At 35.2% G+C, this 15,472-nt stretch overlaps 1 protein-coding gene across 1 annotated transcript in view; it reads right to left on the minus strand.

Moving 5' to 3' along the window:
• Mctp1 (multiple C2 domains, transmembrane 1) overlaps positions 1-15,472 on the minus strand; it is a 541,169-nt gene that overhangs the window by 191,673 nt on the left and 334,024 nt on the right. Inside the window, exons 9-10 of the mRNA XM_013022079.1 lie at positions 8,933-9,103; positions 6,184-6,314 (exon numbers count right to left, since the gene is read on the minus strand). Coding sequence (XP_012877533.1) covers positions 6,184-6,314; positions 8,933-9,103 — 302 coding nt within the window. The remainder of the gene's footprint in view (positions 1-6,183; positions 6,315-8,932; positions 9,104-15,472) is intronic.

The following is a 15,472-nucleotide window of genomic DNA, read 5'->3' on the forward strand; positions in this document are numbered from 1 at the left end:
AAGGAGGAGGCAACAATGCTTGATTAAAAATGTACTCATTACCTTGCTCATGTAATTGTAACCCCTCTGTACAGTATTTTCACAATAAAAAAAATAAAATAAATTTTAAAAAAGAACTTAGCCAAAACAACAGCCAGTGGAATATTTATACCTATTCTCTTTAAAAAAGAGAAGTTTTAAATGTATCTTATGCCTTAAAGTATTAGCTAATGATTTTTGTGTGTATTGTGTGCCGGTCCTGGGGCTTGAACTCAGGGTCTGGGTGCTGTCCCCGCAAATTCCCCTCCCCCCCACTGCCCAGCCTCCCCAAAGCTAGAGCTCTACTACAAAAAGCCACTTCTGGCTTTTTGATGGTTAATTAAAAATAATAGTCTCATAGACTTTCCGACCCAGGCTGGCTTCGGACCACAATCCTAAGATCTCAACCTACTGACTAGCTAGGTTTACAGGCATGAGCCAGTGGAGGCACAGCTATGTTTAGTACGATTAGCAAGGTATTTTTAACACTGAAACCTGCAAAACATAAAGAAAAGCCTCTATGGATTTTTCTGTGGGGAGGAAAAGATTTGCAAAACTACCATTTTATATAACGTTTAACCAAATTTAACAACAAATTTTATGGAGCCTTTTGAAATTTCTTCATATATGAGAACTACTTCACATGAATATAACTAATATATAACTAATAGCACAATATGCAATCTTATAACATAAATCAGGTTAATATGCAATCTTATAAATCAATTTAACTCATAATTCTTTGGAATGTTTGCATTTGAAGGATTTCAACATGTATTTTCTGAAATTGAAAACTTGTGTGTCTTCAGTTCATGATAATGTAGAAGTTTTCCATGTCTCTGACATTACATGGTGATAAAAGCAGTGACTGCCTTCCTGGTGTCCAAAGTTGTTACCATTCAATTACTTTTGGAGAGATTCCTTTTTTAGGAATCTAAGCTAAACTATCAAATGTATATAAAGTGGCAAATGAACATTATCCTGGAAACTTTTCCTGTTATTTAAGAAATATTTCAATGAGCATAAATTTTCTGAGAAAATCTTCAGAACAAAATAGTAACTCATGCAAAAAGAGATGAAAATAAATTTGATTCATGATGTGTTTATGAAAACCAAGATAAAATCCATGACACTATTCTTTAAAGGTTGTCTATCTCCCTAATGAAATATTCCACTTAATTCTTAGAAATAAAAATAGTAAATGGGCTGGGAAGGTGGCTCAGTGGTAGAGCGCTTGCTTTGCATGCATGAGGCCCTGGGTTCCATCCCCCAGTACCACATAAGCAAAAAGAAAAAAAGCCGGAAGTGGCGCTGTGGCTCAAGTGGTAGAGTGCTAGCCTTGAGCTGAAGAGCTGAGGGACAGCGCCCAGGCCCAGAGTTCAGGCCCCACGACTGGACCCCCCCCAAAAAAATAAAAAATAAATAAATATAATGATTTCATACACAAAATACTCTTCAGTTTGGGATTTTCTCACTACTTGCCTTGATGCTTTCAAATGAATAATGCATCCAGATTTCACCTGTTCTTATTTACATGGAAAATAATAAAATCATTGTAGTTTTGGTTTCACAAACAAGAAATGTGTCACAGAGTGTCAAATGATCAACTATATTCAACTTTAATCTCAAAAACATTTATTGGGTCAATATTCAAAGCCAAAGACTTGTCTTCAGTACTAACACTAAATCTATATACATATAAATGTGTATACTTATACATCTGACATTCTCCTTCACATTCTCTTTACACACATAGACTCATTTTTATGGGTAGGTAGAATTGGGAGGCATTTACTCTTTAATCAGTACTTGCTAATTTAGGGTAACTTTTTCTAATCATACATCACTTAATAATAATTTTATTGGAAATTAAACTCTTCATTTAAGCTTACATTTGTAGTACTTTCTTTTTTTATTGTGAAAATACTGTACAGAGGGGTTACAATTACATGGGCAAGATAATGAGTACATTTCTTATCAATGTAGTACTTTCTTTTTTTGTGCTGGAAAGCACTAATGCCCAGGCTCTGATAACAACACAACAAATAGTCATTAGCAATCCACCAACTTCAAATATATGCACCTTTAATCAATGCTACTGTAAAGATAAACAAGCATTTTGCACATTAATAAATAATACTATAAATCTTGCTATATTAAATTGCAAGTAACTCTAACTGAATATAATTGCATGACAGAGAATTTACTTATTCTGCATAGTTATGAAAACAACTTGTTCTCTGACAGCACTCATTCTTGGCAATTTACCTCAGCTGTCAGCAGCCAATTTGTTGAGATTACTGCTCTGCATAAAAGTGCAACCATCATGAGGATTTATTAGCTGGTTATCGTAAAGATGGCAGTTCGTCTTGCCTGCCAAATGCAGGTGATCAGAAAGTTAAATAATTACATGCAGATTAATATTATTTCACCTTCACTTGAAATTTGTAGATCAGCAACAGGGAATATTTGCTGTTCAACTTTGCAATGTGGTGTACATTACGTAGATTAGCATATTTGCCATTTGGTATTTTTCTGAATATTTAAAGATTTAAGAAAATATATTAAAACGGTGGTGAATTGAGGTTATATGTTAGAACCAGGGGATCAAAATTTGAGTCTCAGGTCACTCCAGTTGCATAATAGGTAAACAAACTTTTAGCCAACTTTGGCCTCATTCTTTGCATTGGTAAAATTGATATTATGCCAATCATTCTTGTTATTCTCTAATACTGAGCTAATTTATAAAACAGTAACAAGTTGCAAATCATTAGTATTGATGCAGATAGTTATTTATACCAAACGTCTTTGTGTAAATGGCAGTAGCTCCTAGATATAATTATAATGAAAAAAGTGAACAAATTATGTATGAAAGGAATGTTCTACAACCTAATAAAGGTCAGAGATAAAGTGGAGAAATCTATTAGACATTAAGCGGGAATCAGATCTTGAATATTGAGTCAAGAGATGAACTTTGGTCTGGATGTGCACATTGGTAGCTATAACAGAGATAGAGTCACTGCAGGAGCAGGTACAGAAATGTCTGTATATGTGTAAGCATAAACTGTATAAGCTTAAGCCTCAGGCATCCACTCTGAGGCTCTCCAGAATTACAATATGACCAAAATGAGAAAATACTCTTCAAAAGAATCAAAGAAGGAGCATTCATAAGGTAAGAGAAAACCAGGAAAACTGGTATCCTGGAAACCAAGTAAAAATCATGATTCAAGGCAAGGAACCTATCAACCAAGTCCAATTCTACTTTTGCATTGGGTAAAATGAAGGTTTGAAAACTGGCCATTGGATTAAATGGCTTTGTTTTCACAGTTACAGGATGGGAGCAGTTCTGATGACTGCTGAGGGCAGAAGCTTGGCTGCATGAGTTTAAGTGAGATGAAAAAGGTTAATGTTCTCACCAGGCACAGGTGGCTCACTGCCTGTAATCCTAGCTACTCAGGAGGCTGAGGATCGCAGTTCAAAGCCAGCTCGGGCAGGAAATTCTGTGAGACTCTTATCTCCAGTTAACCACCATAAAATGGCAAGTGGTGCTGTGGCTAAAGTGGTAGAGTGCTCACCTGGAGCTGAAGAGCTGATGGACAGTGCCAGGCCCAGAGTTCAAGCCCCACAACTGACCAAAAAAAAAAAGCTAATGTTCTCTGTTAAAGCACTTCTATTTCAACACTGCAGAAGTGAACACGGCTCTTTACTTCAGTCTTGTTTTTGTTATCAACAAATAAGACTCTTTATTCAATTTTCATTCACAAAAAAATGTCAAAAAATAGTATGTGTGATCCAAAATGGAAAATTAGTGAGTAGTAATGAAATTATCACATAATAAACAAGCCTACAAGATCCTTTAATCTACATAAGTATTCTCACATTTGGAACTTAGATAGTATCCTTTAAAAGAGCTATCAACCATTAAAGGGATGGTTATCTTCCATGACCAACTTTAAATTCATTCACCAGCCACCCATCAACTCCCAGAAGAGCCTCTAATTTTCAAGTTAATACAGACATTGGATACTGCAATGATAGCTGGCTCTCTCTTTAGAGAGCATAATGACAGTTTCACTCCTGTTACATTACTCCAAGAACTGAAATTTAATTGAAAGGTAAGTTCTCATCTAAGCTATTTTAGGAATTTAGAAAGTCTATTATAGTTTGCATTATATCTGCTGTTTCCATACAGCTTTCAAATAAACAAACACAACTTATTTGTCATAGAGGTAATGCACTGTTGAACAGTGTTTGTATGTGTTTAAAGCACGACTTAATAAAGTTTGATAACTACAGGTTTCTGTGCTATCTGCACGTCAAACAGATTTGAAATAATGATTCACCACAGTCATTTGATTTTTCTGCCAAATGCATATTTGTTACCCTAGCAGAGTGGGCAACATGTTTCTATTGCTTACCTTTGTTTACATAAAAATTCAACCTGAATTCCCATCATTGTGGAAATCCGTTAAACTGATACTCAAGAGCTGTCTTTTCCTACACCTGTGCTCTTGTTTCTGTATTCTAAAATTTTAGGTTTCAAGTTAATTTCAGAAGCAGTTATGTGCACATGACAAAAATAGATTCTTTTTCCTTTTCTAGACTTTATGAGAAGGTAGTTGGAATTATAGTTGTGGCCTTTTAGTCAGCCATTTACCGCTGTTCTCTCAAAATTTGCCCAAATATGGACAAACCCCTAGAAAGTGAGGTGAAAAAAATTGGTCCATGGCCCGTTATCCATTTTTGGCTTTTTGACATCATAATATTGTTAGGTGTGGAAAGGGCAAGGCCAACACCAAATAGGCTGAGAAATTCTCTTATTTTCCAAATTGGGAAATTCATCCCAAAGGGAAAACATATAGGATCTTTGTTTAAAAATATTTAAATATATAGTATTAGATTACACTCGTATTTCCTCAAAGTCATATCATAAGCAGAATATTAAAGGTTAATTGACATAAAGGTTAATTGATATAAAGGTTAAGTGAATCCCTGTTCAAAACCAGCCAGGACAGCCAAGATATTCTGTAAGACTCTTACCTCCAAATAGAACCTTCAAAAACCCAGAAGTAGAACTATGGCTCAAATGGTAGAGTGCTAGCCTTGAGCAGAGAAAGCTAAAGAACAGTGCCCAGGCCCTGAGTTCAAGTCCATGTATCATTATTACAAAAATAGCTTAATTGAATCTAATTGTAGTCCTTAGGCCTTTCTTTTTATAAGTGTATGCTAAAAACTACTGATTAAAACTAATATATAATAATCATTAAAATTAAGAGATAAGTATGTTAGACTTGGTTTCTGTTCTTATTTTTTTCTAGAGGAAAATTCTTTTCATCATTAGAATGTGCAATTTTTTTCTGGATTGTGAATTTGATATCTTGAAATTCATATGAATTCATTTGAGCTGAAGTGAAGGAGGTTTCATTTATTTATTATTTATTTATTTTTAATGACTTAGTCTGTATACCACGCTTTATTTCAGCCTTGGCTAGTGTCCATATGTTCCACTACAAACACATATATAACTATTGAAAAATATAAAAATAGATTTTATAATAAGCAAATAATTCACATGGTTGAACTAGCCATTCAGAATAACCTTGACCTTGTAGAAACATTTCAAGTAAACCTCTGAATACATTTTTTGCTGCATTATCAGATTAACATGGCTCTGCCTCACTTACATGCTTCCTTCCCTAAAATGTGGGAACTCTTTACAGATTTATGAAATCCTAAGAGATTATAAAGATTCTCTACCTTGTAGGGAGTTATAGGAAATAATGCATTTTACGGTCACAATATGCTTTATGAAAACAAATATTATCTCAGATCACTTTGCACACTGTGAATATGTTCTTTGTTCATTTAAGTAACCCATATCAGATGGAATTCCTCTTTTTCAACTCCCATAACTTTTCTGCACAATAATTCTGACATCTGGAGAGAATTTCTGAACATTAAATTGGAATCGCCTGTGTCCATCGATAAGTCAAAAGTGCCATCTACTGGTAAGTCTTTGAATATATTTCTCAGTTCATCCAAGCTCTGCTTTCCAGTGAGAACATTGCTCCCTTCCAAACTGTAAAGATACTTTTTCTATAACCAAACATTTTTTCAACAAAACTATTCTTCTAAGGCAAACCAAGAATATAAAATTGTACAAACCTTCCAATAAAATCATCTCTTTTCCCTGCATCTTTGTCCCATGCAGTAATATCAATGATTCCTCCTCTTTCTTCATAGAGATGAAAATCAAACTGTTCCCTCCATTGAGGATTCAACGTTTTTGGCATAATCTGGAAATAAACACACACACACACATACACACACATACAAACACACAGAAAAACAACCCCTCACTGTTAGCTTTTAAAGATGCCTTTACAGATTAATTTGAGACTCTAAATCAGACTTTAGGTATCATTTAAGTTAATCAAGTAAGTGTATTGTTGACATTAAGATTTCAAAGAAAAATAGTATATTTACTGTAGAATAGACCCTAAAGAGCATGTCCTGAAAAATGAAAAGATACTCCTTGATTATCTTACACATCAGATAAGAAACAGGAATTACACCAAAAAGATCACTGATAGACCCAATAAATCACTCAGATGCTAACATTCATTCTATATAATCACAGTTGAGGGATGAAGGCATAACTCATCATTTCACAAAAAAGGAAGATGAAGATTCCCTACATTTCTTTTTTCTCCTTACATCTTTCTCCCCTCGATAAGATATTGTGTCTTTTTTTAAATCCTAGCACATGAAAAGCAAACAATAGCATTCTGTGGGATCTGGAGAAAAAAGCCAGAAGCTTTAAGCTAGCCTGGTGAACTTTGATTTTACAATTGCAGCATTGTAATTGTAAAATAAGTACATATCATTGTTTTTGACAGTATACCCATTTATAACCATGGAGACACTGAGAAGAAATGTATATTCTTCATGTTGTCTATACAAGAAAGATATCTAAAGTGCAATTCTGTGACTTCAAGTATTAAGATAAGACATCTGGCAGAAGCAATAAACAAAGTTCCTGCTATCAATGTGTTTTAAAATTCTACTCACCATTTGGTTAAATAATGCTTATTGTTTCTCTGTCCCCCCCCACACTTTTTAAAGCAAGAGTACATGTAGTGGCCTTTTCTCTTTTTAATATATGTAGACAGGTCTTCAGGTGTAAAGAGTTTGAAAGCAATGAAGTATGTTATGTGCAAAGGTAATGCAAATGAATCACAATTTTTAAAGTTCATAATCTGAAATTAACCAGCAATAGATCATGGATGGAAAGAGCAAAGAAAGACATGTGTCCATAGCTGACTTTCATATTTCATACCTAAAGAGCAGAACTATAAAAGTAAGTAATGTTATAAGGTTGGTAGAAGATGGAAATGGTGTTAATTGAAAGAAGGTAAGACAGAAGTATGGACACTTTTGGAAACTGCTTTAAAATTTGTTCTTAAGAGCTATGGGTGTGTGTGGGGGGGAGATGGGAGGGAAGGGATGATAAGGGGAAACAAAGGAGGAGGCAACAGTGCTTAATAAGAAATGTACTCATTACCTTGCTCATGTAATTGCAACCCTTCTGTACAGTATTTTTCACAATAAAAAACTTATTAATATTAATATGTATGCTTGATAATCACAATTTCTTAAGCCAGGTTCAGAGGAACTCTTATGGTCTTTTAGGGTATCATCTGTTTTATTTAGTTGGGCACGAACCGACTTTCTTTTCCATTCTCATTTTTGGGATTGCCTTGCTTGTATGATTTTCTTGAGGTCAGAAATTATTCTTTCCCTTCCCATGTAGGTACCCCATTAGATAAGCAAACAGATTGCTGTTCTTGCTGTCTGTTAACAAACCAATTCTGTGATATCTCTAATTCCTTATTGTATTGTTTTTTTAAAGCTTTCCATCTATTGTCTAGATGTAAACTATTGATGTTGTTTATCAAAACATCTGTGATGCCATCAGGTAAAAGAATTCCCACCAAAGTAGAATGAGTCATTTAATACAGATGGAGATGATAATTTGATCCGATTGTCAATGAATACCAACTATGAAAACTGATCATAGAGAAGTTATAGTTAGATATAATGCAGATAAAACTGCCAAAAATATAGCTATGGCTACAAGGACTTTTACTAATTGCTACTGCTGCTATCAATAATAGAGTACTAATATTTTAATAGCGTATTCCTAAGCATATCATTGGTACTCCACAATTTTTACTACTGCTCTTAGCATTTACTGGGTACTATTATGACCAAGGCAATACTGTAAGCCCTTTAGATGCAGACTATGCATTCATTTTCTCATCTCAATAACTTTCTTAAGATTATTTTATTATCTTATTATTATTTATTTCTAAAGATTATTTCAATCCTCATATTTACAGTTGAGGAAATTAATACATGCACACATTTAGTCACGTGTTCAGTGGCACATCACTCACATAGAATTTTACCTTTTGTCTGCAATATAAATAAAATCAACACAAAATCTTGCAGTGTGCATTGGTCCAAGTCAGGTTGAATAAAGTAACTCAGCAATTCATAAAGATTTTTATGGCATGTAAAATAACTGTGTTTTTAGAATGGATGCTAGCACTACTTAATAATGGTAACCAACCTGTGCACCTTGTGCTGTTCTTTTATTTTTCTTTTAAATCTGCACTAGCATGGTAAGAGATAGTTTCTTACGTTATTCCTGTGTTATTCATGAAGAAACTGAGACAGAGAAGTTATATAGCTTACCCAAGGTAAGAAATACCACAGCATTGGTGATTTTGTTCAAAGGATCCATAAGCATTTAAAACTATACAGTGTTGTCATTTCCTGAAGCACATATATTAACTAGCCAATATCTTCCCAATATTGAAGAAAGGAAAGAGAGACGACAGAGAACTACCTTGCTCTTGTACTTCTGATGTCCCAGTCGGAACTTCACATAGGGATCACTCAGTCCATTAGAGTCCATCGCTTTAAGGTCTCGGCCCTCGATCAAGGTAATACTGACTATTCCTCTCCACAGATGAGATTTTCTGTGTTGGTCTGACAGACGTAAACTTTGGGTCTGAAACTTTGGTAAAGAAAGGAAGTTATGTTATCGTATTTAAACCTAAGCATCTCATTTGTCCTTTCCCTCCCTCTTGTTACAATTTTCCAAAGAATAAAAATAAGTAGTTAACATTAATTATAATTTATGTATTATTTATTACATTAATAAATTATGAGGTTATCATCTTATGATAAACGTATTCTGTTTAAAGAGATAACAGTCAAATATAATCTATAGATTTTTCAACTCTTATGTGTATACTTATAGAATTAGAGAATTGTTTGCATTTGTATTAAGTATACTCATGTAAATAACTATTAAAATATTGAAGACTATGTTTACAGTGATATTTAATTTTTAATTGTTTATGGTTTTGAAAGCATTTCTCATGTTAGAAATGGATTTTTACAGATTTTTAAGCTAGTAGATTAGTTGCAAGTTATATTAAGACAGAAATTTTGCTACATTAGAAGACAATTGAATTTCAGCTCACTAGAGAATTGAATTATTATTATTATTATTATTTTGTCGGTTGTGGGGCTAGAACTCTGGGCCTGGGTACTGTCTCTCAGCTCTTCAGCTCAAGGCTAGCACTCTACCACTTGAGCCACAGCATCATTTCCAGTTTTCCAGTGGTTAATTGGAGGTAAGATCTCATGGACTTTCCTACCTGGGCTGGCTTTGAACTGTGATCCCCAGATCTCAGCCTCCTGAGTAGCTAGGATTACAGGCATGAGCCTCTGGTGCCCAGCACTAGAGAATTATTTTAAGGAACCTCAGAATAGCAACAACAAAACCACTATATCCAGTCAAGATGCCTTTGCCTGAAATATGCAACACAAATACTGTAAACCATTTAAAAAATACTAAATGTAATTTACATTGGAAAGTGTGTTGCTGGATATGTTCTTTTTTTAACATATATATATACACACACACACACACACATACATACATACATTTTATTGTCATTGTAGAGGTCATATGCAGAGGAATTACAGTTACATGAGTCAGGTATTGAGTACATTTTTTTTGAATCATGCCTCCCCTTCCATCGCTCTCTTTCAGCTTTTCCCTCTTGTTCCTCCTCCACAAGATATATAGTTCATTTTCCACATAGGGTCTAGTGAGTACCACTGTTGTTATTTGTTCACCCTGTGTTCTACCTTTTAGGTACCTCTTTTGGCTGCCCAAAGACAAATAAACTAACAAGACAAAAGGAAAAGACAATAACAGCAACAAATCTTTTGTTTCCTTTTCTTGGAGTAAATTTAATGAAATATTATTTTACATGATCATATGTGCATAGCTATCGAGCCTTTGTGATCCACTCCTATGCATATCCTTTTTTGATTTCACTGTGTGAATGTCTAAAGACATATAATTTATCATGTCCTAGTGTATTTTTTTAACCATTCAGTGTGTTTACTTTATAGGCACATTCTAGTTACCACAAATGAGGGAAACATGTAACCTGTATTTCTTTGAGTCTGGCTTACTTCACTTAATAATGTTTTCCAGGTCTTTCAATTTCCCTACAAATGGTGCTGGTATATCATTCTTTCTGATGGATGAGGATTCCATTGTGTGTGTATAATATATATGTGTATATATTACATTTTCTTGATCTATTTGTCCACTAAAGGGCATCTGGGTTGATTACATATTTTGAGTATGGCAAACAATACCACAATGAGTATGGTTGTGCTGTTCGCTTTAGTTCAGCCTTGTTTGTGTTCTATTGCATAAATGCCCAGGAGTTGAATTGCTGGGTCTTATGGCAACTCTATGTTTAGTCTTTTGAGGAATCTCCATATGTTTTTCAGAGAGGTGGAACAACTTTACATTCCTCATCAACAGTATAGTAGTGTTTCCTTTTGGCCACATGCCTGCCTGCATCTGTTGTAAATTTTCTTGATATTGGTCATTCTAACTGGGGTAAGATGGAGTCTCAATGTGTTTTTGATTTGCACTTATGTCCAAAGATGTTGACCACTCTTTTTTTTTTTTTGTCGGTTGTGGGGCCTGATCTCTGCCTGGGTGCTGCCCCTCAACTCTTTAGCTCAAGGCTAGCACTTTACCATTTGAGTCACAGCATGACTTCTGGCTTTTTCTGCTTATGTGGTGCTGAGGAATCGAACCCAGAACCTCATCATGCAAGGCAAGCACTCTACCACTGAGCCACCTTCCCAGCCCCACTCTTACTTCTTCATTTGAGAAGTCTCTCTTAAGTGTTTCGTCAATTTATTAATTGGGTTGTTGAGGGTTTATTTTGGGGGAGGGGTTAATTTTTTGAGTTCTAAGTACATTTTAGATATGAGATACGTCTGATGCATAGCTGGTAAAAATCTTGTCCCATTCTTTGGACTATTATCTTGTTATCTATGTCCTTTGCTATGCAGAAATTCTTCAGTGTGATGAAATCTCATTTATTCAGTCTTTCTTTGATTTGATTCCCTTCTTTGTGATTCTGTATCTTTTCTTGCGAAGTTTTTTTTTTTTTTTGGTCCATCATGGGGCTTGAACTCTGGGTCTGGGAGCTGTCCCTCAGCTCTTCAGCTCAAGGCTAGTGCTCTACCATTTGAACCACAGGGCTACTTCTGGTTTTCCAGTGCTTTATTGGAGATTAAGTGTCTCACAGATTTTCCTGCCTGGGCTGGCTTTGAACTACGATCCTCAGATCTCAGCCTCCTGAGTAGCTAGGATTACAGGTGTGAGCCACCGGCGCCCAGCTACTTGGGAAGTTTTGACCTGTGCTTAGGAGCCCTTGTCTTGCCCCTGTAATCTTTCATGTTATCTGGCCTTACATTGAGGTCTTTGATCCATTTAGAATAGATTCAGTTGCAGGGTGATACAAGAGGATCCAACTTCAGTTTTCTGCATGCAGATAGCCATTTTTTCCATTGTCATTTGTTGAAGAGGCCATCTTTCTTCCAACCTGTGTTTTAAGCTCTCTTATCAATACTAGGTGGTTGTTGAAGAGGCCATCTTTCTTCCAACCTGTGTTTTAAGCTCTCTTATCAATACTAGGTGGTTATATGTTTGTGGACTTATTTCTGAGTCTTCTATTCTGGTGGTGGACTTTCTTCTCATTCTAGTATTTGAATATTTTTCTTTTAAAAAATATTGTAAAGGTAATGAGTACGATTCTTTCTGAACACTGTTATTCCATTGTTTTCTCACACTTTCCTCTTTCCACTCTCCCTGCCCCCACCAAGTTGTAAAGTTCATTTCCAACATAGTGTCTGGTGAGTATCATTGTTTATATTAGTTCATCCTTTGTCCTGCTATTTCTGTGATTCCTTTTCCCTTCCACAGATCAGTTAAACTTACATACAAGACAAAGGGTACAGAAAACTGAAAAAAAAACTATAAATAACTGCAGATAGTACATAATAAAACTTCATTTCCAATTCTTGGAGTTCATTTTGATACACTTCATTATATATGGTCAAATCCACCTAGTGATTGGGCTATTGTGATCCTTTGCTAAGAATGTCATAGATAAACTTTAGTTACTACAATGAATGAAACCATGCAACATACACTTCTTTAGGCCTGGCTTGCTTTGCTTATTGTAATTTTTTTTCAAGTCTTTCCATTTCCTTACAAATGGGGCAATGTTCCATATCTTAGCTATGGTAAATAGTACTGCAATAAACATAGTTGTGCTGGTAGCTTTAGTACGGTCTGGTTTGTGATTATTCGGGTAAATGCCCAAAAGTGGGATTGCTAGGTCATAGGGGAGCTCTATGTGGAATCTTTTAAGGAACCTCATACTATTTTCCAAAGTGGTTGAACAAGATTACACTCCCACCAACAATGCAATAGGGTTCCCTTCTGGCCACATCCCCAACCCAGATGTCCCTCAGTAGATGAATGGATCAAGAAAATGTGGTATACAATCACAATGGAATTCTATGCCTCCATCAGAAAGAATGACATTGTCCCATTTGTTAGGAAATGGAAAGACTTGGAAAAAATTATATTAAGTGAAATAAGCCAGGCCCAAAGAAACATAGGTCCCATGGTTTCCCTTATTTGCAATTACTAGTATATGTCTGAGACAAGCAGAAACGGTCAAAGAAGTTGATGTTAGGTGAAATGAACCCCAAGATAAGGACTCAATGGTTGTTCTTTCTTGCTATCGTTTCTAACATATTTATAAGATGATTTCTTTGTTGTTTGTATGTCCCTCCCCCACAGTATAACCCCTGTTTTCACTGTATTTAATGTTGATTTAATTTGGGGAGGGCAAGGGAAAACCAAATTGTTTAAATAGGGACACAGGTGGACCCATTGCCACAATGAGATGTACAAGATGTTATGTCGAAAAACTTTACAACTTTGGCGCGGGGGTTGGGGGAAAGTAGTAAAGTGAAACAAAGGAGGAGGCAACAATGCTAGATAAGAAGTGTACTCATTACCTTGCTCATGTAATTGTAACCCCTTTGTATGGTATTTTCACAATAAAAATTTTAAAAAAACCAAAAAAAACAAATGGAGCAATGTCATTCTTTCTGATGGAAGCATAGAATTCCGTTGAATATACATGCCACATTTTCTTGATCCATTCATCTAATAAGGGACATTTGGGTTGATTCCATATCTTAACTATAGTAAATAATGCTGCAATGAACATAGTTGTGCTGGTAGCTTTAGTAGGGTCTTATGTATGGTCTTTCGGGTAAATGCCCAAGAGTGGGATTGCTGGCTCATAGGGGAGCTCTATGTTTAGTCTTTTGAGGAACACTCATATGCTTTCCAAAGTGATTGAACAAATTTACACTCCATTTGACAGTGTAGCAGCATTCCCTTTTGGCACATCCCCACCAGCATCTGTTATAAAATTTCTTGCTGGCCATTCTAACTGAGGTGTGGTGGGATCTCAATGTTGTTTTGATTTGCATTTCTTTTTTTTTTTTTTTTTGTCGGTCGTGGGGCTTGAACTCTGGGCCTGGGCGTTGTCCCTCAGCTCTTCAACTCAAGGCGAGTGCTCTACCACTTGAGCTACAGCTCCACTTCCTGATTTGCATTTCTTTATGGCCAGAAAGACTTCAGAAAGTTCATCTTTAGCCCACTTATTATTTGGGTGATTGTTTCTTTGAGGATTTGTTTTTTTGGGGATTTAATTTTATTGAGTTCTGAGTATATTTTAGATATGAAGACCTTGTCTATTGTATGGCTAGTGAAGATCTATTCCCAATCTGTGAGTTTTCTATTTATATTGCTAGCTTTGTTCTTTGCTATGCAAAAGCTCTGTAGTTTAATGTAATCTAATTTATCCAACCTTTCTTTGATTTGTTGTGTTTCTTGGTCTTTATTAAGAAAGTTTGACCTGTGCCAAGGAGCCTAAGTATTTCCCCTATTACTTCCTGTAGTATTTTCAGGTTATTTATCTTATATTGAAGTGTTTGATCCATTTGGAGTTGATTCTGGTGCAGAGTGATATATATGGATCCAACTTCAATTTTCTACACCTGTATAGCCAATTCTGCCAGCACCATTTGTTGAAGAGGCTGTCTTTCTTCCATCCTGGCTCCCTTATCAAAGATTAGGTGGCCATAGGTCTGTGGGTTTATTTCTGGGTCTTCAATTCTATTCCATTGGTTCTCAGGCCTGTTCTTGTGTCAGTACCAAGCTGTTTTTATTATGACAGATGTGTGATAGAGATTGTAGTTTAGTATTGATTTGAATATTTTTCTTTAGTGAGTTTCATTTTGATCAAATTCTATATCATAATGTTCAAGTCAGTGAACAAAATTTTATAATCTTCTAAATTAGTAAGTCTACTAAAATATTCACATAGTTTTTTTTTAACTAAATAGCATATTACCAAAACCAGGGAAAGTAGCAGAATAGTAAAATAAAAATTTTCCGTCTGGACTCAGCATCATGTACAACTGTAAAATTATTATTTTTATATTGTGAAGCACCTGTTCCACTTATAGTCATTACAGGAATATTTGAACGTCCCTTTCATTTCTAAATGATGGATAAGCTCTATTTGCTATCTAGTTCCTTCATTATTAAAAAGTTACAGCCTATACAACTCCTCCTCCCATTTGAACTTATTCTTATGTGTAAACCATAGTGGGACATACCATTTTTGTATGTCTCATCAACAATTATAAGATTTCAATTAAGTGAAGTAAGCCAGGCCCAAAGAAACATAGGTCCCATGGTTTCCCTTATTTGCAATATCTAGTATATCTATGAATCAAGCGGAAAAGGTCAGATAATGTGATGTCAGGAAAATGAACCCTTAGATATGTATCTTAATGTTTTTTTCTTTCATGCATGTGTTTCTAATGCACTTATAAGATTATCTCTTTGTTGCTTTGTATGTCCCTCCCCCACAGTATAACCCCTGCTTTCACTATATTTGAT

Source organism: Dipodomys ordii, unplaced genomic scaffold, assembly GCF_000151885.1.
Source record: "Dipodomys ordii isolate 6190 unplaced genomic scaffold, Dord_2.0 Scaffold59, whole genome shotgun sequence".
Classification (NCBI taxonomy): Eukaryota; Metazoa; Chordata; class Mammalia; order Rodentia; family Heteromyidae; genus Dipodomys; species Dipodomys ordii.